General features: G+C 44.9%; 1 protein-coding gene across 3 annotated transcripts in view; it reads left to right on the forward strand.

Moving 5' to 3' along the window:
- The window catches only part of LOC111973151 (limb region 1 protein homolog), a 211,260-nt gene that overhangs the window by 20,467 nt on the left and 166,057 nt on the right, over positions 1–24,736 (forward strand). For 2 of the 3 annotated variants that reach the window (XM_070446715.1, XM_070446716.1), the window contains 4 exons: positions 11,508–11,634; positions 12,681–12,749; positions 13,038–13,102; positions 13,579–13,651. In XM_070446715.1, the coding sequence (XP_070302816.1) occupies positions 11,508–11,634; positions 12,681–12,749; positions 13,038–13,102; positions 13,579–13,651 (334 nt within the window). Of the gene's footprint in view, positions 1–11,507; positions 11,635–12,680; positions 12,750–13,037; positions 13,103–13,578; positions 13,652–20,224; positions 20,312–21,525; positions 21,603–22,071; positions 22,150–24,736 lie in introns of all 3 variants that reach the window. The other variant, XM_024000404.3, reaches the window with a different exon arrangement.

Genomic DNA, 24,736 nt, shown 5'->3' on the forward strand with positions numbered 1-24,736 from the left:
ACTAATGGTTTTAAAATGCTTTTAAAATCATTGCGGAGAAGTGGCAGATTTTAAATGTCATCTTAACATTGAACGGTTTTGGCTCCTGGTCTTGTTCCAGAAACCCATTTATGCTGCAGACTGTGTGCCAGCCAGTCATCATCTCATGCTTATACAGAGATACTAGACTAGATCTACTTTGATGAACGCACCACCTTTTAGGGCTGGTTGATTTTAGGCCAGAGATGGGCAACTGGCCTATCCCTGGCCCGTGGTTACATTTTTGGGGGACTCCGTCAGGGTCTGAATTACTGTTGAGTTAGAATAGTAGAATACACAAGGTGCAATTTTCTAAATATGGTAGTGCATCAGTAGTTTTTCTCTTGTTATGTCAGTCACTGACAGTCACTCAATTAGCCCATGTCAGCAAAAAAATGTTTTAGATGGATGGCTAGACTAACTTACCAATCTATCTAAACGTATAGTATTTGTAGTCTAATTACCGACCAGGGGGCCCCAATTGATTTTGTTAGTCACTTTCACTCCGGTTTCATATTAAAAACTGCAAACATTTTTCTCCACCAGTCCACCCTATGGCAAAATTGTGGAATTGCAGGAAATTAGCTGTAAAATGGCAAGATTCTCTCTCCGTCCCATGGCAAAATGTAGAATTGCTGCAAACTTGCTTTAAAACTGCAACTTTTTCTCTACTCCCCATGTGGCGAATTACAGGAAATTAACTAGAATTCAAGTTTTATTCTCTCCGTTGTCAAGAAGGGGGCGTCTTGATGTGTTCAGATTTTTTGTGGCCCCCACCCCCATCAAAGCTACCCATCGCTGATTTAAGCCATAATTCAAACCAGGCTTTTTTTCTTCACATTTTGGCTATGTTTTTTGGATATTACATTTTTTTGTATGTGTTTTTGTTTTTATATATTAACTATCAATGATCTATTCATTATCTTTAACTATGAATTATTTTGGTTTTAGCGTATATTAGCATATCCCTCTGATGTGGAGGGTGAAGGCCCTGTTGTGTATTCACCACCAGTAGATGGCATGTTTATGATGATGGTCGGTCAGTATCTGAATGATGGACTAGTGGCCTAGGCCCTAGGGTCTCTCCTCTGCCTTGGCCTCGCAGCTATCCCAGTCCATCCAGACAACCTCATTTCGAAGACTTCCAAAAAAGGACTTCCTCTCCCATTGTGGGCCTAATTCTTCATACATCCCATCGGCATGAGAAGTCTCCAGTTCATATGGGATAGAAACATTACGTCAACAAAGCTGTTATAAAGTATAGAGTGGCATGCCTTTTTTGTCTTCCAACCAATATTGAGTACTCTGTGGATCCTCTCCTTCGCTAGGTTACGTTCCAAATAGCATCCTATTTCCCATAAAGTGCACTGGTCAAAATTAGTGCACTATATAGGGGACAGGGTGGCATTTGGGACACAGACTTAGTCTGACCCAGAAAGTGACCCAGCTATGGGCCAGCAGTTTTCATCTGTTGCTAAAAGAAGCTCCTCATCAATCTAACGCCCTAGGCTAAACCCTTTAATGAAGAAAAGTGTGTGTGTTTATTGTGGAGGGGAAACGTCTGAGCTGAGTAAACCGCCTTGTGTTACTAAGATACTGTTCTTTGTTGGCGCTCCACAATGGAGCCTGGATGTTTATTTCAAATCTCCCTGCACATGTAGACATTTTTCCCAGGCCTTTGCTCTGGCAGGGGTGGCCGGAGAATATAAAGTGATGTTTACATACCTTCCTTTAAGGTCAGAATGTCTCACGAAAGCCCCTCTGTTACAATGTCCATCGCCATGGTAACATATTAGTTTGAGCTGAGAATTTCTTATTTTCCTCTCTCTGTCTTTCAAACGAATTGATCAGCTCCTGGAGGGACTGTGTTTACATTTTTTGGATGAAATTGTCTGTTTATTTTATAGCTTGTGTTGTCTTTTGGGGTATTAGACCTCTTTCTGTCGGTTTGAAAAAAATATATAGTGCCTGCTATACAAGCTTGAGATTCAAGTCCAATGTTAATAGTTTCAGATAAAAGTCTTATTTATTGGTTTGATCCCGGATTTTTGCGCACAGATTTTTTATTCAAGATTTAAAGCTGCTATGTGTAACTTTTTGGGTGACCCGACCAAATCCGCATAGAAATGTGAGTTATAGATCTGTCTTTCTCATTGAAAGCATGTCTAAGAAGCGGTAGATCTGTTCTTTGTGCGCTGTTTCTATGCTTCCTGTTCTTACATTTTGTTTTGAGTCTTAAGTTTGGTTTTGTACACCAGCTGAAAATATACACTGCTCAAAAAAATAAAGGGAACACTAAAATAACACATCCTAGATCTGAATGAATGAAATATTCTTATTAAATACTTTTATCTTTACATAGTTGAATGTGCTGACAACAAAATCACACAAAAATGATCAATGGAAATCAAATTTATCAACCCATGGAAGTCTGGATTTGGAGTCACACTCAAAATTAAAGTGGAAAACCAACACTACAGGCCTGAGTCTAACTTTGAATGTGAATGTCCTGTATAACAAAGTCAATATGAGGACTCCAGTAGTGTGTGTGGCCTCCACTTGCCGTGTATGACCTCCCTACAACGCCTGGGCATGCTCCTGATGAGGGTGGCGGATCGGTCTTCGCTGAGGGATCTCCTCCCAGACCATGGACTAAGCATCTCCCAACTCTGGACAGTCTGTGGGTGCACATGGCGTTGCGTGGAATGGAGGCGAGAAGAATTCCAGATGTGCTCAATTGGGGATTCGAGTCTGGGGAACGGGCGGGGCCAGTCCATAGCAAGTCCAAGTCTTCCTCTTGCAGCGAAACTGCTGACACACTGCCAGCCACATGAGGTCTAGCATGGTCTTGCATTAGGAGAGACCCAGGCCCAACGCAGCCAGCAGTATGGTGCTCACAAGGGGTCTGAGGATCTCATCCAGGTACCGTGAGATGGCAAGATCACGGCTACCTCTGGCGAGGCACGGATGGAGGCTGTTGCCGCGGCCCGACAAAGAACATGCCACCCCACAGCATGACTGCCCCACCGCCAAACCGGGTCCATGCTGGAGGAATGTTGCAGGCAGCAGAACGTTCTCCACGGCGTCGTCAGACTCTCGTCACGGTCTGTCACATGTGCTCAGTGTTGAAGACATGCTATTCACTGTTGAAGAGCACAGGGCGCAGTGGTGAATTTGGCCAATACTTGGGATTTCTCTGGCAAATGCCAAACGTCGCTGTCACGGTGTTGGGCTGTAAGCCAACCCCCACCTGGTGGACGCGGGCCCTCAGTACCACCCTCAATGGAGATACTGTTTTGACCGTGTGAGCAGCCACATGCACAATTTGTGGCCTGCATGGAGGTCATTTTGAGCAGGCTCTGCAGTAGCTCCTCCTGCTCCTCCTTGCAACAGGCGAGGTAGCGGTCTGCTGCTGGGTGTGTTCGCCCTCCTACGGCCTCCTACCACGTCTGCGCTATGTACTGGCCGTCTCTGGGTAGCGGCCTCCATGCTCTGGACACTACGCTGACAGACGACAGCAACCTTCTTGCGCACAGCTCGGCATTGAATGTTGCCATCCGGATGAGCCTGCCACTACCTGAGCCACGTTGGTGTGGGTTGTTAGAACTCCGTCTGCATTGCTGACCAACTAGAGTGAAAAGCACTCCGCCAAGCATTCACAATGACCAAAATCACACCAGGGAAGCATAGGAACTGAGAAGTGGTCTGTGGTCACCACCTGTAGAACCACTTCCTTTATTGGGGGTGTCTTGTTAATTGCCTATAATTGCCACCTGTTGTCTATTCATTTGCAACAACAGCATGATGAAATTTATTGTCAATCAGTGTTGCTTCCTAAGTGGACAGTTTGATTTCACAGAAGTGTGAATTGACTTGGAGTTACATTGTGTTGTTTAAGTCTTCCCTTTATTTTTTTGAGCAGTGTATTTTTTGTTATGGAAAATATATTTCACAGCGGTTTAGATGCTACAATGATTATCTACACAATGATTGATTATTTTGTCACATAAATTGAAGTTAGGCGATGTATTCTAATTGCAACCAGGATATGGRGGAGCGATTTCTGCATATTGCACCTTTTTTAAGGTAGCCCAACCGGCCTCCAGATAACACTAATATTACTTTTACTTAGTTTGTCAGCTGCGTCCGACTTTAATGTATCCAGCCAGCTATACAGTGCCTTCAGAAAGTATTCACACACTTTGACTTATTCCACATTGTGTTGTTACACCCTGAATTAAAAATGGATTATATTGCGTTTTATTTAATTTCTTTGCCAATTGGCCCAAACACAGTACCGCATAATGTCAAAGTGGATTTATGTTCATTGACATTTTTACAAATTAATTACACATGAAAAGCTGAAATATCAATAAGTATTCAACCCCTTTGTTGTGGCAAGCCTAAATAATTTCAGGAGTAAAAATGTGCTTAACAAGTCACATAATAAGTTGCATGGACTCACTTTGTGTGCAGGAATATTGTTTAATATGATTTTTGAATGACTCCCTCATCTCTGTACCCCACACATACAATTTATATGTATTCYTATAAATTCAACCACGAAGACCAGGGAGGTTTTCCAATGCCTCGCAGAGAAGGGCACCTATTGGTAGATTGGTCAAAATAAAAAGATTTTGAATATCCCTTTGAGCATGGTGTAGTTATTAATTACACTTTTGATGGTGTATCAATACATCTAGTCACTACAAAGATACAGGTGTCCTTCCTAACTCGGTTGCAGGAGAGGAAGGAAACCGCTCAGGGATTTCACCATGAGGCCAATGGTGACTTTAAAACAATTATAGAGTTTAATGGTTGTGATAMGAGAAAACAACTGAGGATGGACTAACAACATTGTAGTTACTCCACAAWACTAACCTAAATGACAGAGTGAAAGGAAGGAGACCTGTACAGGTGACCGGCTCGTACATAAAACATCCTTATTTCAGGCTGCATCTTTGTTGGTTTCATCTTTAAAACTTCTTCGGGATCGGTTTCCCATCCACGGGACGGTTGAGCTAACATAGGCTAATGCGTTTWGCATGAGGTTGTAATAAACAAGAACATTTCCCATAGACATATCTGATATTGGCAGAAAGCTTAAATTCTTGTTAATCTAACTGCACTGTCCAATTTACAGTAGCTATTACAGTGAAAGAATACCATGCTATTGTTTGAGGAGAGCGCACAATTTTGAACATGAAAAGTTATTAAAAACAATTTAGGCACATTTGGGCAGTCTTGATGCAACATTTTGAACAGAAATGCAATGGTTCATTGGATCAATCTAAAACTTTGCACGTACACTGCTGCCATCTAGTGGCCAAAATCTAAATTGCACCTGGGCTGGAATAGTACATTATGGCCTTTCTCTTGCATTTCGATGATGGTACAAAAAAAATACAAAATAATGTTTGTTTTTTAACTTTGTATTATCTTTTGCCAGATCTATTGTGTTATATTATCCTACATTCATTTCCACAAACTTCAAAATGTTTCCTTTCAAATGGTACCAAGAACATGCATACCCTTGCTTCAGGGCCTGAGCTACAGGCAGTTAGATTTGGGTATGTCATTTTAGGCAAAAATTGAAAAAAAGGGGTGGATCCTTAACTCGATTTAATGGCCTGCCGGCCTCCAAAAAAGGGAAAATATGCATAGTGTCTTAATAAAACACAATTTTCCACCACCATGCTAGAGAGGCCAATGCTGCTTCCTGATATTGCCCACCGCGTTCAGCCAGGGGAAACAACCGACTGCTGCAACCTGATTGGCTGAACGCAGTGTGCGACATCCAAAAAGTGTGATTTTTATTAGCACAGGGGACGGTCATTTCTTCTTTGATGACTTATCAGCCTGACACCTCTTGATAATGACAACAAGATGGAGTCCTTGTAGGGGGACCTCTATACCGGGCGGTGTCAGAGTAAGGCCCTAATAATTGTCAAAGGCTCCAGCCACCCTAGTCATAGACTTTTTTCTCTGCTACCGCACYGCAAGCGGTACCGGAGCGCCAAGTCTAGGTCCAAAAGGCTTCTTAACAGCTTCTACCCCCAAAGCCATAAGACTCCTGAACAGGTAATCAAATGGCTACCCAGACTATTTGCATTGTCCCCCCCTCTTTTTACGCTGCTGCTACTCTGTTTATTATCTATCCATAGTCACTAATTCTACCTACATGTACGTATTACCTCAACCAACCTGTGCCCCTGCATATTGACTCTGTACCGGTACCCCCTGTATATAGCCTCGCTTCTGTTATTTTACTGCTGCTCTTTAATTATTTGTATTTTTTTTACTTATTTAGTTTTTACTATACACTTATTTTTCTTAACTGCATTGTTGGTTAAGGGTTTGTAAGTAAGCATTTCACTGTATGGTCTGTTGTATTTGATGCATGTGACAAATACATTTTTATTTGAATAAACGCGAGGAAAACATCAAAAGTAGCATACTGAAGCCTCTTCCTCCCTGTAAATCCCTTTTTCTGACTCGCYTCTAATGTATTGGCCATGGGAGCTTGGGCGCGAATGGCTCAGGTTCATTTAAAGGCTTTACATTTTTAAAACTAAAAAAGGGGAGTGTTTGTGAAGTATGAGTTTCACGGCATTGTTTTTTCCTCTCTCGCTGTACAAGACGGACGTGAAGCAAACGGTTTCCCACGCGCCCACTGCTGTGTCGTTGGGGCGAGTCTTTAGAAGTTTAGTTTGCGGCAGCTTTACACGGGGAAGCTTTCCAGTCCCCTCCAGACCAGCGACTCCCTCTCTGTTTTCTGTCTCTGACACGGCCGGGGCTGAAGGCCGGGACTGAAGGGTACGCTAATAAGGGCCCTTTGCATCTGGCGTCTCCTTAGCAAGCATAGGCAGAGAAGTGGACTGGCTGGGAGTGGTGAATTGGGGCCCCCTCCCTCCATCCCTTTGTCCCTCCATCCCACACGCTCCTGTCGGGGAGTGGAGCAATGGGCAGTGGGATGATCTCTGCCACTGTGCGCTGACTTGCTGCAGATGGATGGGGCTGGAGGGAAGGAAGCGCTCCCCCCCCCCCGCCACAGAGACCCCATGTCTGGGTCTCTGTGGCGCTCAACCTCTCCCATGCATCCCATGCTATTCTTTATTCTATCCGTCACTATAGTCCCTATCCTCCTTCCTTATTCTATTCCTCTCCTGTCCCCCTCTCTCTGTCTCTCTGCAACTCTGCCCGCCTCTTCTTTACCTTCCTCTGTTTTCTCCCTCTCCTCACTCGTTTGCTCAGACCTCGTTTTCTCACTCTCGCTGTCCCATCTCATTTCCCATCACGCTCTCATCTCTCTCTCTCTCTCTCTCTCTTCTCTCTCTCTCTCTCTCTTTCCCCTCTCTCTTTCTCTGCCCTGGGGATGCGGAGGGAATATCACACCATGGCACAATGACATTCAGCACTGTTGAAACACTGCATGTGCGCTCCTTTTGGGCCCTGGTCAAAGTAGTGCACTATGTAGGGAATAGGGTGCCATTGACGATGCTGACACTGTCTAGCTATGCTTCCCCAAGGACGCGCATGGGGATGCATGTATCCGTTCTGCTGTACATAGCAGTACCCAGATATGTCGTTTCTGATCCTACAGAGTAAGAGGGTGGCATTGAGCCATTCAGTGTTGGTATTAGGGCAACCAGTGATTCAGTGTAGAGGTCTTCACAGGTCCAAAAAGTTGGATCCGAACGGAACTGACCTCTGGATTTCCTACAAGAACACTAAACGGACCCGGTAAAAAATAATAAAAAGAGATACATTTTATTGTATCAGCTAAGTTTCCCTCTGGTTAATGTATTGGTTTAGGCATGCTGTAAGTCAGCAACTTCCCCTTAACCTAAAAGCTATAGTCTTTATGCAGAGCCGTGGTCGGGTCCACTAGGGTATAGCCGTGGTCGGGTCCACTGTAAGGTAGTTAAACCTCTAATTCAGTGTCCCTGGGTTGCTGGTGGTTTGGAATGGGTCTGGGTGAGAACACACACACAAGTGTAGGTTGTTGCGAGTGTGTGTCGCTGTGGTTGTTTAGATGCAGTCATCTCATACACACAGGGCAGTGTCCCTCACACACACACCCACACGTTTCTTGGAAGTATCTGATTCCCTGCTTTTCTAGTGGAGCTGCACTGGGCAGAGCAGGCAGCTAGCCCCACGCTCGACAGCGGTGCGGTGTGAGGATCTGGGAAGCTGAATAGTGGTGTACACATTTAGAATGGCAAGAGTAGAAACATTCAGCTCGGGCTGGCYCTCGGCTCTGGATGCCATGGCGCTCTCCCTTGCCTATTTTTTAAAACGCGTTAACTACGTTTTCCACGTTTTGATGATTGTGGCGACTGTCTGCAGTGCTTACCATCTTCAGTACTTAAGAAAATAATTGTGCTAATTTGTTATGAAAGAGCAACAAGGAGAATGCAGGGTATAAGTAATGGAATATGTTATGTGATACGTGATTAATTCAAAGCTTGCAATTCAGACCCCCTGCTTCCCAACACTTGGTCAACCTTTGTCTGACACTCCACAGACATAATATTAAGGGAGGTGACAGGCATTGCCTTTGCCCTAAATGATCTGAATGGGTAATGATTTGAGTCTTATAAATGATTGAGAGGCCTGGCCTAGAGGGAATACACCTTCAGCATGGCATAGGCTGCTGGTTAAGGTGGACCGAGGCACCCGAGCGGAGCCGCCTCTTGCAGCAGGCCATGCAAGGTTCTATCCATCCCGGAGCCTCCTTAAGAGTGTGTGTGTGTGTGTGTGTGTGTGTGTGGGATGTGACAGAAGTCCCTGAAAGCATTCCTCTCTCACCTCTCACCTCTGGGGACGAGATGCGTTCAGACATTCAACTGCTCTCCTCTTCTCCTCCACCATCTATCTATCTCTCCCCTTCCCTCCCTCTCTCCATCTCTCTCGGCATTGAGAGCTCCCTATTGGCCAGTTCAGCTCTGATGTGAGCCGCTAGACTGCAGCATCACAGTAGTTATGTACTCAGTGGGAGGAACTGAACACATTGGAGGATAGAGGTTTCAGTAAGCAGGTCAGGATAAAGGGCCTGTCATTAAACCATTTTAGACCCGTGCACTATTTAGGGAATAGGGTGCCATTTGAGACGAAGACATATTCCCTCTATACCACATGAGATGCTTCTCTAGATATGAGGTTTTCTAAGGTCTACTGAGGGAATGTCTTCATCTCAAATGGCACCCTATTCCCAAAATAGTGTACAACTTTTTTTGCCAGGGTCCATAGAGCTATATAGAGATTAGGGTGCCATTTGGGACGTAGACTACGTACAGTATATTCAAAACTCCTTTCCTCACTTTAGAGAATRAGTAGGTCTGCCTGCTGAGGTGCAGCAGATCGTACCAGACATGGCCACAATGGGGCGCTCTAGACTACTCCCACTGTTGTGCTAGAAAATTCTACACAGGTCCCTTCTATCTAGCCTACATGTGGGGGGGATACTTCAGTAATATGACAGTCTATGTGTCCCCCAAATGGCTCCCTATATTGTGCACTGCTTTTGACGTAGTGCACTATATAGGGAATACGGTGCCATTTGGGACACGAGCTTAGATTCAACAGCTCCACTGTCTGTGTGGAGAGACCGTGTGTTTGCAGAACGTGATTGATTTTCAAAATGGTTGTGACGATGGCGATAATGGTGTTTGAGATCATTGGTAGGCTAAGTGTTCAGTGTGTGAGATGTGGGCTCAGTGTTGAGTTCAGACTTTTAAAAAGCAGTTACATTACATGAGGATCACCTTCGAACAGAGGATCACTGCGTATTTATTTAATTGAACCTTTATATAACTAGGCTAGTCAGTTAGGAACACATTTTTACTTACAATTACGGCCTACTGGGGAACTGTGGGTTAACTGCCTTGTTCAGGGGCAGAACGACATATTTTTACCTTGTCAGCTCAGGGATTTGATCTAGCAACCTTTCGGTTACTGGCCAAACGCTCTAACCACTAGGCTACCTGCAGATATATATATATATATATATATATACCTGGCTATAAACAAATTCCACACAACAGTTAGCAGATCACCATTTACCTAGTAACAAATTGATCATAGCTGCCCAATTTGAGGCTAACCCACAAGCCCTGTGTAAGTCATGCGTTGCAGCCTATTCCTACAGTGCCAGACAGTATCTCCTCTACAGTGTTGTAAAACAGAGGYTGRSWRRRYYYWSYCARCCTATCTCCTTTAAAGTACACTACTTTTGTAGTGCACTAGATAATGAATATGGTGCCATTTGGAAGGCAGCCGCTGTTTCGCGTTCGTGTAGAGCCTGTCCGCCTCCACTAGCGGCGCGGGGGGTAAATGGACTCTTGTGTGAACAGGTAGAGAAGACTTTATTAACCACTCAGCAGTCTGTGACCCGGAAAACCCAAATTACCACAACTCCTGTCTGCGCTGGGCCGCAGGGCCGTGGGCGCGTTAAGAGCCCCCTAATCGTCCCCAGATGTAATGGGAGGCCTGCTCTTAATCTACACACAGGAGCGAGGCTTCACTTCAACTAGTTTTTTTATTTAACCGGACCCGGCTCTGAGTCTGGATAGGCCCCTTTTAATATACTGTTGTAGAAGGTGCTTTAACATGGTCTTCTCTGGGATCAGTTAACTGTGCGCGGGGCTGTAATATGGATCTGGGGATGCGTCCTAAACAGCACCCTATTCCCTAAATGGGTCACTACTTTTGATCAGGCACCTATGAGCCCTGGTCAAAAGTAGTGCACGACATAGGGAATATGGTGCCATTTGGGACATTCCCTGAATGTAAAGCAATGGCATTTTACAATTAGAGTGCAGCATTAGTTTGGGTGATTTTATAGAGAAGSCACTGTAGTAGCTACATTGATATTTGAAGTAACGTAGTGAGGCTGCAGCAACACTGGTTGTGGGGAGACTGCAGTGTCTGCATGGTTTCACTCTATGAACCAAGATTGCATCCCAAATGGCACCCTATTCAATAGTGCACCGCTTTTGATCAGGGCCCATACCAGCTCAGTGGCCTTGTGGGTAGTGTCCACCCTGAGATTGCAGGGTTGGGGGTTTGACCCCCCAGTCATACCACAGACTCTAAAAATGGGACCCAACGCCTCTCTGCTTGGCACTCAACATTAAGGTTAAGGATTGGGGTACCAATCTGTCGCACGCTACAGAAACAGGAGATTGGCCCATAGGGCAGGACGAGTCTTTCTGGCTCTCGCAGGGCTACCTACTTGTTTAACATAGGACTCTGGTCATGGGCTCTGGCCGTTTGGAACTGGGCCCAAGTGATACATTCAACTGATGGGTCATTTTTTAGAATGAGCTTGTTTTGCTGACCCTTCCTTGCCTCACTCAATTCCTAGGCAGTGTGAATAGCCTTAGGAGAACTTGGCAAAAATCACAGCTTTGTATGAATAAAAACTGTAACATGGCTGTTTTTGTTCATCACTTCTCTCTCCTCCATCTGTGTGTGTTTTCTCGCAGGGCATTAAGTCACGGGTTCTAGAGACCTTTGTGATGCTCTTCCTCCTCGGACTGCTCATCCTAGGAATAGTCTGGGTGGCGTCCGCGCTCATCGACAATGACGCAGCCAGTATGGAGTCACTCTATGGTAAGGCTATGGGGATTTTGTGTGTCACATGGCACACTATTCCCTATTTAGTGCACTACATTTGACCAGAGCTCTATGGGCCCTGGTCAAAAGTAGTGGACTATATAGGGAATGGTGCCATTTGGGACGCTACCTCTGTTTCTAGCTGTGTGGTTTGATGTACTGTACCAATCATAAGTTTGGACACAGCCAATTATTCAAGGGTTTTTCTTTATTTTGACAATTTTCTACTTTGTAGAATAATAGTGAAGACATCAAAACTGTGAAATAACACATTGAATTATGTACTAACCAAAAGTGTTAAACAAATCAAAATATATTTTATATTTGAGATTCTTCAAAGTAGCCACCCTTTGCCTTGATGACAGCTTTGTACACTCTTGGCTTTCTCTTAACCAGCTTCATGAGGTAGTCACCTGGAATACATTTCAATTAACAGGTGTGCCTTGTTAAAAGTTAATTTGTGGAATTTTCCTTCTTAATGTTTAAGCCAATCAGTTGTGTTGTGACATGGTCGGGGTGATATACAGAAGAGCCCTATTTGGTAAAATGACAAGAACAGCTCAAATAAGCAAAGAAAAATGACAGTCCATCATTACTTTAAGACATGAAGGTCAGTCAATCTGGAAAATGACAAGAACTTTCACCCAACCTCAACCCAAATGAGATGGTTTGGMATGAGTTGGACCGCAAAGTGAAGGAAAAGCAGCCAACAAGTGCTCAGCATATGTGGCACTCCTTCAAGACTGTTCGAAAAGCATTCCAGGTGAAGGTGGTTGAGAGAATGCCAAGAGTGTGCAAAGCTGTCATCACGGCAAAGGTGGCTACTTTGAAGAATCTAAAATATATTTTGATTTGTTTAACACATTTTTTGGTTTCTGCATGATTCCGTATGTGTTATTTCATAATGTTGATGTCTTCACTATTATACAATGTAGAAAATAGTAAAAATAAAGAAAAACCCTTGAATGGGTAGGTGTGTCCGAACTTTTGACTGGTACTGTATTTGTTCAGCTTTGACTAACATTTCATCCCTTTTCCTTCAGATCTCTGGGAGTTCTACTTACCATACCTCTACTCCTGTATATCTCTGATGGGGGGACTGCTCCTCCTGAGTGAGTATTGTTGTTGAATTAATAGGAGCATAATCAATGGAATATGTGCAAATGGAATATTATCTCAATTGATGATTGATGTGCGGCAGGTTCAGTAACATTTTTGATAGGGGCCTAAACTGTACAAGTGTACCAAGTTTCATGCTTTTATGAAAAAGTGTGTGGGGTGGGGTGGGGGGATAACATATGGCTTGGACTAGACGGTAATTTCTGTAGTAATCCCTAGGTCCCTAATGTGCTGGAAGTGTTTTGGTTGTGTCTCACCACTTGTAACTTCTTCATTCCCAGTGTGTACTCCTGTGGGCCTGTCCAGGATGTTCACAGTCATGGGCCAGTTACTAGTCAAACCAACCGTGAGTACTAACTTCCATTCCATGCTCTACCTCAAACGCCTTCATTGTGTTTTATAAGCGCCAGATGCCAGCCAAATAGCTGGCATACTAACCCTCATATGACTGGCTACCTAATTGACTTTAACAAATTGCAGTACAGCAGATGCCACATTCAATTTTAAAGTGRACAAATGTTTTTGGGGGAGCATGCCCCTCCACTACCTGGCTCCTTTTTTTCATTACGCTGGCTACTTCAGATTTTTGGGAACACATTGCTACATGTATTTATGTGTACTGTAAATATTTTAGTGACTTTATASGTTTGACCGACATGGACTTCTGGCTTTCCTCTGTCTGACTCTGAAATGGGTCATTTTTGCTATTAACATGCGCGACTTGTGGACACGAGGACTACAAACATGTCACCAACTCATCCACCCATCTGTTACTCTCCGGCCCCACTTCGGACCTTATTATAACCCATTTTGTCCCCTCAGATCCTGGAGGACCTGGATGAGCAGATTTACTGCGTTACTTTGCAAGAGGAAGCCCTTCAGAGGAGATTGAACGGTACGTTGTCAGTAGATCCTCGCCCAAATTTGCACCCTATTTAGTGCACTACTTTTGACCAGAGCTAGGGCTGTGAGGCAGCCAAATGACAACGTTCACTGTAATGACCGTTTGAATAGCGAAAACGACACACATTTTTWATTAAGAGACACATTTTCTCTTCTCAGCTCCTGACTACATGTGCTGCCATAGAAATGGAATGAATAGAAGTTCAGTGTTTCCCCTATATGCATTTAGAATGTGCAAATACATTTTTCGGTTTGGAAAAGGCTTTCAGTGTGACCTTAAATGACTAAAACCATACTGAAAGTATGTAAAACAGATACTTWAAKWMTTTTATTTAACCTTTAGTCAYGTAAGATCAAATTCTTYKRTACCATGACTGCCTACTGGGGAACAGTGGGTTAACTGCCATGTTCAGGGGCAGAACGACGACCTTGTCAGCTCGGGGATTCGATCCAGCAACCTTTGGTTACTGGCCCAACACACTAACCACTAGGCTACCTGCCGCCCCTTTACCTYTATATTTTTTATAATATAATCTTTGAGAACTACAAAACCTAATAAATGCAAGCTAGACAGTCAAGGAGAGGAAAAAAATAAGAATTTAGGAGTGTTTTTGGCATGYCTGGATTACTGACGGGGCACGCAGGGCACATGCCCAGAGGACCCGATTGGGGGCCAAATTGGTTTTGTTATACTGTTTGAGCATAAGAACACAATGGCAATACACGCCCATTACCCGACCCCAACAGGACCACCATCTATCCCTCTTTTTGATCCAGAAAAACCTTCTCTGTTGACTAAAACAAGCAGACGACAACAAAATTTGAAAAAGGTCGAGATTTTGCTGTGAGCCAATGGGGTAACCAAGGTAACCACAAGTTGTTTTCCTCACAGGCGGGCAGGGCCGAGATGTTCTATTTTAGTACCGACTGGGACTATGAGTTTACCTTTCAAATTACCAGTGTTAGAGGTTCCAAGCCTGTTCTATTCATTCTACTTCTATGGGTGCTACTGCTACAGGGTGGGGTGCATTGCCTAGGCAACCAAAGACTTGTTTGCTACAACGCCAGTGTTTGTTTTAGCAAGGAGCAATAGAGTTTCATCACGTTGTTAAGATTCCATGTTACCGCAGAAAGGGACTCAACCACACGAATGCCCGGCCATCCTATCTTCAGTCAGCTGTTGGTCCCCCCCCCATGACCGTCTGTTATACGGTAATTGTGCCAGCCCTAACCAGAGCCCTATGGCAATGCACTATAGGGAATAGAGTGCCATTTCGGACACAGACCAGGAAATGTGTTGGCACATTACAAGGAGATGACTGCACAATAGCAGAGGTGCATAAAGATGGCGGCCCCCATGCACTTACCACAAATTCCTAGTTTTTGCTCAGTTCGCCATATTGTACGTTGCTCTCCATTACTCTTTTTGTATGGTCGTTAGCAAAACGTAACTTCAAGACGCCGGCAATTTGGCATTTATTGGCACATTGAACCATATCGCACGCTATAGTTTTAAAACTCAGTGGATAGGGCTAAAGCTGATGTCCTGTCGTCTTTATGCACGTTCGCCATTGGGTCGGGATGGAGCGCTCCTGCACTGGAACCAATTAGCATTGACAAATCAGCCTCCCCACTCCACCCCTCTTTTTCTCATTCTCATTTGCTCCCTTCTCTCTCGTCCCCTCTCTTCCCCCAACAACTCTCTCTATTTCCCTGTCCTCTCTCTCCCCCRCTTTTTCTCTCTCGCTTTTTCTCTCTCTCGCTCTCTTTCTCTTTCTTTCTTTCCCTCGCTTGCTTTCTTTCCCTCGCTCTCTCTCTTTCACTTTTTCTAAAGGACAAGCTGCAGCTGCCATTGTCAGAGACCATAAATTACATTGGTGGAGAGTTTTAGAGTCAATTTAAGAACACGGCACACTGCCTTCCACTGGCACTACTGGCCAGGCGATTTCCTCATTTGATCTCTGGCCCCAGACTAGTAATGACAGGCCCCTCATTAGGAGGGAATTGAAATGGTCTTGGAGAATAGCTGTGTCTCAAATGGCACATAGGGCTCTGGTCAAAAACAGTGCACTGTGTAGGGAATAGGGTGCCATTTGGGACGCAGAATGTATTTATTTCTGATGGTGGTGTAGTAGATGTTGGTGAAACATGTTGATAGACTACTACTAACTAGGCCAGGGATGGGAAACTGGTGGCGGCCCCGCTTTTTTGCAGGCCCGGGATCAATTTCCAAAGACCCCCAAAAATTATTTWAAAAAATAAATTTTGGCTCTCAGTTGGGATCTCGACTTATTGTTGAGAGTTGGAATAGTAGAAAACACAAGGTGCCATTTCGAAATATGGTTGTGCATCAGCAGTTTTTCTCTTGTTATGTCAGTCACTGACATTCACTCAATGAGCCCATGTCAGCTAAACATTTTTAGATTGGTAAGTTAGTCTAGAAGCCAGCTATCTAAACTTACATTACCGACAGGGTTATCATTGATTTTGTTAGTCACTCTCACTCAGATATCATGCTAGCAACGGCAAACGTTTCTCTCCACCAAATGTGTAGAACTACAGGAAATAAGCTGTAAAATTGCACATTTTTCTCTCCACTCCATGTCAAAATGTGTAGATGTGCAGCGTTATTGCTTTACAACTGCAAAACCTTCTCTACTCCCCATGGTAAAAAGGAAATGAACGAAAAACGAAAAAGAAATGTTATTTGCTGTCAAGAGGGCCGCTAAAATGTTTAACTTGCAAAATACACTATTTGTCAACCTGCGTTGCCTTTTATCTACCTACGACCACTGTTCCCAAATTCCTTCTTTTAGTGTTGAAGAATCCCACAAAGCAGGAAGTATTTGGGGCGCCCGCCAAACGTACTTTAATATCAAGTGAGGCACGCAACCAAGTGTACAGATGCAAGTAAATAAAGAGGATGAGTGTCTTTACAAACCAGGGAGGTACGGAAGATTGCTTGTGCTGATAGCGCTGTTGTCAAACGCTACGCCGGTTGCTCCTCTCAATAGGTCTGCTATTTAGCTGTTTGGTTTCCTAGGGCTTATGCCAAACGCTGGTGCTTTGAACACCTGATAAAATAAGTGTAATCTGTTCCTTATCACCGGGACGAGGGTTTGATGTCGCCGTGAGTTGGAACACAATAACCCCACTCCACGACTTCTCCAGTCCACCGGGGCGGCGCGGCCCGACTCCACCGCTCTCCCGTGGTGGAGAGAGCGAGAGCTAAGCAGCTGGGAGAAGAGCTCTCGCTCAGACGCTAAGTAGCGAGATCCGTGTCGCCTTATCGGGAATCCCAGGAATGTTATTTTTTTTGTTCACCACACACACACACACACTTGGGTGTAACTCTAAGGGTATGAGTGGCGGGTGAGGTTCCCTCTGATCTTTTCGGGAAGGGGAGAAGGAGGAAGAGGTTCAGGGATAGTTCACAGGACACACTCCACAAGCGCCCAATGTCCTCCTCGCTTGGCTTGTGTCCTCTGCATCCCTCGCCTGCCTGGCCGTAGATTAGACCTGTCTCATTACACTTTGTTTATGTTTGCTGTTTTGGATTATCTACCGATCAATGGATTGGATTGATCTATATTTACTCTTCGGGGTTTTGAGTTTGCATCTCTTCTCTGTGCAATTACATCCCAAATAGCATTTAGGATTTGGTTGTTTGCTTTAGATGAGCAGGAGCGGTGGGTTTATTCGGCTGAGTGGCTGTGTGTGTGTGTGTGTGTGTGTGTGTGTGTGTGTGTGTGTGTGTGTGTGTGTGTGTGTGTGTGTGTGTGTGTGTGTGTGTGTGTGTGTGTGTGTGTGTGTGTGTGTGTGGTGTGTGTGTGTGTGTGTGTGTGTGTGTGTGTGTGTGTGTGTGTGTGTGTGTGTGTGTTTACTCTGCGAGAGGTTTGATAGGACCATATGAACCGCAAGGAGACGCGCAGTGACACGCTCATTACAATATCAGATCTGGCTACCCTAGCCAGTGATGGGGAGCAAGCTTGTCCTTTTGAAATGCACAGTGTTGCATAATTTATCTGCATATGTAATTCGTGTCAGGAGAATTGACATTATGCATAGTTTTACATTGGCCTGACAAAATGATGTGTCCTGAGCCCCCTCCACCAGGTGTCCCTGTTTGTTTGCTATGCTGTAGCCTATTTTATTGAGAGAGTCTAGCTATGTCCCAGTTATCTCTCCTTCCTCCCAAAGTATGCACTTGTTCACATCCCTTGACTGAAAGGAAATGACTGGTATAAGAAATATGGCCGAAACATTTACCCCATGCCTCCACCAATCCAATAATTTTAGATTTGTGGGAAGGAGCGAACAAATACACACTTCAGGAGAAAGGAGATATTGGGACGTGTTGTTCGTTAAGTTACTGCAGTTTGATGCATTGAGATAAATTAAGTGTGTTGGTCATTTTAGGAAATGGATTATGCAAAGTTAGGCTACATATGATATTATCCAATGTCACAAAATGGATTAAGATATCCAATTATCCCTCTTTTGACTCTTTTTTTCCCCCCCTATACTTCTGGCCTTTTCTGAAAAGTGCCCATGCCTATGTAGTTTACGGCGTTCTATAGTGAGTGACAAGGATGGTTTCGATTTTGAACCTTATGCCACATCTTCGGACGCAGCAGCTAATTAGGCGAGAGGGCKACGTAACAATGGCCCTATGCTAATGTGAAGGCCTTGCACCAGAGCTAGTCCAGTATTCCAGCTCCAGTCCACGGTTGTGTCCAAAAGCACCCCATAGGGCTCTGGACGAAAGAAGTGCACTATATAGGGAATAGGGTGCCATTTGGGATGCAGCGCAGACATGAGCTAAGCTGCTGTCTTAGTTGAGGCTCGCTAGCCCCTCTGGTTCCCTCTGTGTGTTTCGCGGCAGRAGCAGCGTGCTCTGGTCCAGATGCTATGCGGCACGATGACCTTGCCAACGCCTCCGTCCGTCGCCTCCGCATGCTGCTTAGCATAATGCTAGGTGACGTAATCGCTAAACTAATGGTGAAGGTTGGAGAGGAGAAGTTTCATTATTTTCGGCAGCAGTGGCAGCGTCGGTACGTGCAGGAACTCTGGAACTTTTTMGGGGGACTGCTGTCTCCTCTGCTGCCAGTACCTTAATATATCTTGCTTGAAGGATGTCACGTCTTAAAATGCTATTATTCACTTTTCCTTTATCGTCTGCATTGTTTTTTTTATCATGTAATGATTTTGTTCTTGGTTGGTGGTCAGATAATTTGATGTTCCTAATAATAGTCATGGCTAGTTGGAACTTTTTTTAAAAATATTTGTTTTATTTCACCTTTCTTTAACCAGGTAGGCCAGTTAAGAACAAGTTCTCATTTACAACTGCGACCTGGCTTGAAATTGATTTGGAGTCGGTGTAGTAATAGGATTACTGTGATAAGGTGATGGCTGAGGATTTTGTTTTGCATACGTTCTCCAGATAGATGAGATGTCTTGTGGCTGAACAGTCACGGTGCCCCTCAGGACTCGATGTTGGGTCCGACTCAATTCTCAAATCACGTCCTGTTGAACTGCTCGTGACATTTCCTYTTGCATTGTGACTGCATTTGGTTTGAGGGTTCAAAGTTTCCCCAACTGCGTTCCTAGGACAGGTATTAGGCAGGGCACAGACAGGATCCACTCAGTTTTTTTCTCCCTCCACTTACTCTATCCTTTTTTCCCTTTCTCGTTGTATCCCAAAGCCCATCCAGACAGGGTGTGTCATAATAGTTGGGGGGYAAAATATTTGATCAAAGTGATTGGTTCTTCACCCCTGTAACAAAGATGAAAGATCATCTTTTTATTGCACGCTAGTAACAGTGTAACACTGAACTAATTGGTCTTGATCTGCCAATCKCCCCAGGGGATGCAAATGGATACTCTTCCACTTGGCTTTGAGGGCTCCAACCTGTACGTCAAGGCTGGAAGGAAAACAGAGTAAAACAGATCAATTAGCCTTAAATGAGCTGCCCTTGTGGTTTTCCTGGAGAATCCCTCGCTGTCTTCTCCCTAGCCCCGGGACCAGTTGGAGCATGCACCCGTTCGCTCGCTAGACAGCATTGACACAGGAGATTATTTTTACTTGTTTGAGAGACCACATTGTTATGTACAAAGCAGGATTACCCGTTCAGATGGGATTTCTTAATAAAATAGGAGAAATGCCATAAAGGTTGAGAGTAGAAACTACAGAGATGAAATAGTCATGCTTTTTAATAGAAGCTTTAGTGCAACCTTTCTGGATAAAGAACTGCACTTACGTGAGCAGTGACTGAAAATGCTTTATTTAACTGTTAAAGGGAGACTTCTTGCCATGACTATTAATTATTGTTGAACATTAATCATGTGTAGCTAATCGAACTGTGTCTAGCCTCCCTGTTTTTACAGAATTAACAAATATACCTTTTCAGTTATTTGGCAGATATTTGGCAGTCGAATCACAATGACTACGTGGCGCGTGAGTGATTGAGTGAAGTGTAAAGATAAGTTAAAAGCTTGATAAAATGACATTCCTGAGACCCTTATTTGATGTCGTCCCCCCCCCCCCCCCCCCTTTTGTCCGCAGGGTCGACATCTCACTCTCATTCCCAAGGAAGTGCTCATCGACTCAACAAAGAATTGGATGTCGTCCGAGATCAGAGGAATAAACTGGGTGAGTTGTTGGTGCCGCATTATGCTTTCTCGAATTATAATATGTATGGACAGATGCCGTCTTTCGGGACTTTGAATTTCCCATTGAAACGTATGCAAAGAGGTAGGCTTTTCAGATATTGCTGAGAGCCAGCGAGCCTTTCTTTTTCCCCTCGGTCTTATTTCTTAATTTGGACACGTCCCAAAGCATTTCTGCCCGATAATTATTATTTTCCATCCTTTTTAGGATATTATAAATGAGGTACAATGGGTGCGCGCCAAGGCTTTTGGGGGTTGGGAGGGGGAGATGAGGCCACAAAAGGCACTTAGGATATTGGACAAGATGCAAACTTTTATATTGTGCCCAGCCTTTTAGTGATGTCATTAATTTAGCAGGAGGGTGCATATAGAGTGAGCCTTGGCAAACGTCACAGGCCGCCCAGCCTAGCACAAGGGGAGGGAGAGCGATGGAGGGGGGGGTAAGAGAGAAGGATAGAGGGCAAGTCAGTCAAGCTAGTCGTAAGGACACTGGACCACAGTGTTATAAAGGGATTTCAGAAAGGACATTACATCACATGTCCTTTACTGTCCTTGGCCCATGCTGTTGTGTACTCTTCCGTCAGTCTTCAGCAGCTATCAATGCTGACATAATACTATTATAAGGCAGATTCTCAATGTGTGGAACGATTAAAAGTTGGAGACTTATTCTCTGCAACCATCTATTTATGTCAGAACAAGAAGGCAGATCGGTAGCGGCACGGTCTGTCATCCTTTAACAGGTAGACCTATAAATCAAGTTGTTCATTTCAATCTCAGCTTTCAGTTTCATCTGTACTCCGTCATTGTTTCTATATAGGAAGATAGACTAATTAAAGAGGAAGACTTACCTTCTGGGCCCTGATGAGAGAGCAGATAATGTTGGTGCCCACACTCACGATATGTTTTACCAAACCAAGTTGTACTAACTCTATAAATAAACCCTGAAGCCATGAGGTTTCACTATTCACTTTTTGATATATTTATGAAACAGTTTAGGAAAACAGTCTTTAATATCGTAAGTGATTCACTCTTGATTGATTTGAGGTATTGGTCGTATTTGCCCAAATGGTTAGAATCCCGAACTCAATGAATGTGGTGGTTTCCCAACTCTGACCTCTCTCCCCATCTCTTTCTTTGTCTTTCTTTCTCATCCTCTCTCTCTCTCTCTCTCCTACCTTCCCTTCTTCCCTCCCCTAGAGAGGAGGAAGAAAGCGTCTGCATGGGAAAAGAACCTGCTCTACCCCATTGTGATGTTAATACTACTCACAGGGACGGTGAGTATTCAGATTGATAGTACTGCAGCCAGTCACTCCCACGAAAGCCCCCCAACCAACCAACCACCCCCTGTTTCCCAATGGCATATGAAGCATAAAGCCTTGGTGGCTGCTGGGGAGTTCTCCCTGGTCAACTTAGTTTGCAATCTCAAATGGCACCCTATTCCCTATGTAGTGCACTCCTTTAGACCAGAGCCCTATGGCACCCTATCGTTTGCCCGGTCGTGTTAAAGAAAAGGCTCCGCTAAATAGTCACACCGCTGAAGCAGCTGGGCTTTCGATTGAATCCCCCATGTAGAGTAGTCTGCCTCTTTAACATGCTCCTGTTGTACAGCAGCAGTGTGGGACTGCTTACAGAATACACACTTTGCAGAGTACAGACAAACAAACCGATGATTAGTTCTGTCTTGTCTTTGACTTAATCTTTTTAGCTAAATCCCTCTGTTTCTCAACTCCTCCTCCTCTCTAGACCATCTCAGTCCTACTGGTGGCGCTGAATATCCTCTATCTGCTGGTGGATGAGACTGCCATGCCAAAGGGATCAGAGGTAGGCTATAATGGCGAGAGAGACTTACTTCCTGTTCCCCTTATGAACAGATTCACATCGGAGGCCGTTTTTTCTTATACAAGCCCTAACGCACGCACACACAGGTAAATCCGGAGCGAGGCAGCTACTGAACTAGACCGCTGCGAAGGTGCTTGGCAGTCGTCGGGGACATAAATCAAATTCCGGATATGCTCAGGTGCATGTTGGGAAGAAAGGAAAGAAAGCTCTGGGCCAGATGTTTATCATAGCAGAGCTGGCCTGGATGCCTTTTTTGTCGTGCTGCTGCTCATTGAAAGTCATTTCACAGCGGCATGCAGATGAAATGTGTGATGTCTACGGCAGGTGAAATAAGCTGCTTTACCCTCTGTGTGTGTGGGGGGGGGGGTTCAGTCAGTAGCTCTGTGTGGACCAGGCAGACCAGGTGAACTCCTGTTATGAGTCTGACTGGAGAACCTAATACTCTTGCATGCAATGTACTTCCTTCATCTCGTTTCATCTGCTACAACCGAAGTGTGTGTTGTGCGCTAGTCTCTTGTGTGTTTTCCTTTCGTCTGACTAAGGCAACAAAAGGTATCTTCTTTCTGCCTCATTTCTCAGCTCGTCTTACGGGCGACCGTCCGCCCTCCTTCTCGACATTCCAATTATTTTGTTGAGGAGATATTTTCTTTGGCATGACGCGTTGCAGAAAATCCCCCAAATTATGCTTGTCATGCAGCTTGATTCCTGCCTCCCTCCTCCCCCTGACAGCCACAGCACAGCTAAATGGTTTACGCGTTTGATGAGCTGGAAGGATGCCACGCCTCTGATCTCACATCGCTACGGCGACAGGGGGTGGGGGGGGTTGCGTCCCAATGCCCTCATACGCCGCCTATGCGCTCAGAGAGAAGAGGGCGAGAGGGAAAGGAGGAGGGGAAAAAGGGGGAGAGCGGGAGGACTGGGCCAGGTGGGATAAAGAGATGGAGAAGGGACAGGGAGAAAGGAAGATGGAAGGGGGGGAAAAGAGAAGGCCCGTGACCTCCAGACTGTGGGAAAGTCAAATGAGCTGTAGGGCCAGGAGCAGAGTACAGCAGCACAATGGAACGGCACTGCGGATGTTTGTCCGTCCCCTCCCTCCCCTCTCTCGCTCCCTCACAACACCGCGTGGCACTCGGCATACTGAGTACCACAGGCTGCTCCGACCTCCAGCATCCTCCACCTCTGACTCAGACAGCCTGGGAGGAGAGGAGGCCGATCCAATCAGGACAGGGCTTTTTACAGCTTGGCGAACGGGTGTTAAGAGGACCAATCATTATTATTATTGTTTTTTTAAGTGTTATTGCCGGCTCGTCCCCTGTGGAATTAGGGCCGTCACAGCATCGCACGGGTTTTAGTAAAAAGCTGAGGGATGGGCCTGAAGAAATGTAACCACTCTAAAATTCATTAGAGCTCTTGATGAAACGACTGACCAATCCAAGATAAACACATTCATAGTTTTAAGCGTATTTTTTGTCTCCAAATATTGGAGTAAAACAGGCTCCTATTTTGGGTTCTGATGGGCGTCTGACAGTTGAACTAAGCTCATGAGGCGTTCATAAGTTCTATTCTTCACGAGTCATTGAGTGTGTTTCATTCATTTCTAAATCCCAAAAATGGATGTAGCAACTGGATTGTCCCTTTTTTTAAGGTTACAATTGGGGAAGGGGAAGCTGATCCTAGATCTGTACCTAGGGAACCTTCATCCAGAGCCCCACCTTCCCTGAACCTTTGACTGATGACTCGGGTTGCAAAATTCCAGGAACTTTCAATAAATTCCCTGGTTTTCAAGAAATCCCGGGTTGGAGGATTTTCTGCTTATTCCCTCCCTATTCCGCAAATCCTCCAACTGGGATTTTGAGAAAACCAGGGAATGTATTGAAAGTTCCCCGAATTTTGTAACCCTACTGATGACAGTCAGTTCCTTGTCAGTCTGCAGCTTTGCAACACAAAAAACCCCATCTTAATCCACAGAATATATTTTTCTTTCTTTCTGTTATTATCCGTCATTAAAACTATGTGAAGTACATCAAAGTGTGGAGGAGGACGGGACACACCTGAAGGGCCCAGCTGGCCCCGACCGCTGTGTGTGTACACGCTCTGCGCTCGGGCTCACGACCTCACCTGCACACAGGTGCTGCTCACCGCTAATCCCAGAAGCAACAAACACACCAAGGCGTGTCTGAATGAGCCAGCCGCGGCAGGCTGCGACCGACACCGACCTTACCCTCTGCCCCAGCCCGCCCCAACCCACCACTAGAATGCAAAGGAGACCAGGTTGGAGAGAGGCGGATTGAGAAAGCTGCCACGTACACACACACACACACACACACACACCTGCCACTTTGACATGTTAATATCTTTACAAAATGGCAGAACGGTAACACTGAAGAGTTTACCTTTCCCATAACGTTGACACACACAAGCATAACACACTCCCTCTCCCACACACACAACCCCTCCCGCTCCACTATTAATAGATGACACCAGATGCTGTGTGCTAATTCTCTGAGGGGGCCTCCGCGGCACATCTCTACAGTAAGCTCCTTTAGATGCCACTTGCATAAAAATGCAT

The sequence above is a fragment of the Salvelinus sp. IW2-2015 genome, linkage group LG14, assembly GCF_002910315.2.
Source record: "Salvelinus sp. IW2-2015 linkage group LG14, ASM291031v2, whole genome shotgun sequence".
In the NCBI taxonomy this organism is placed as follows: Eukaryota; Metazoa; Chordata; class Actinopteri; order Salmoniformes; family Salmonidae; genus Salvelinus; species Salvelinus sp. IW2-2015.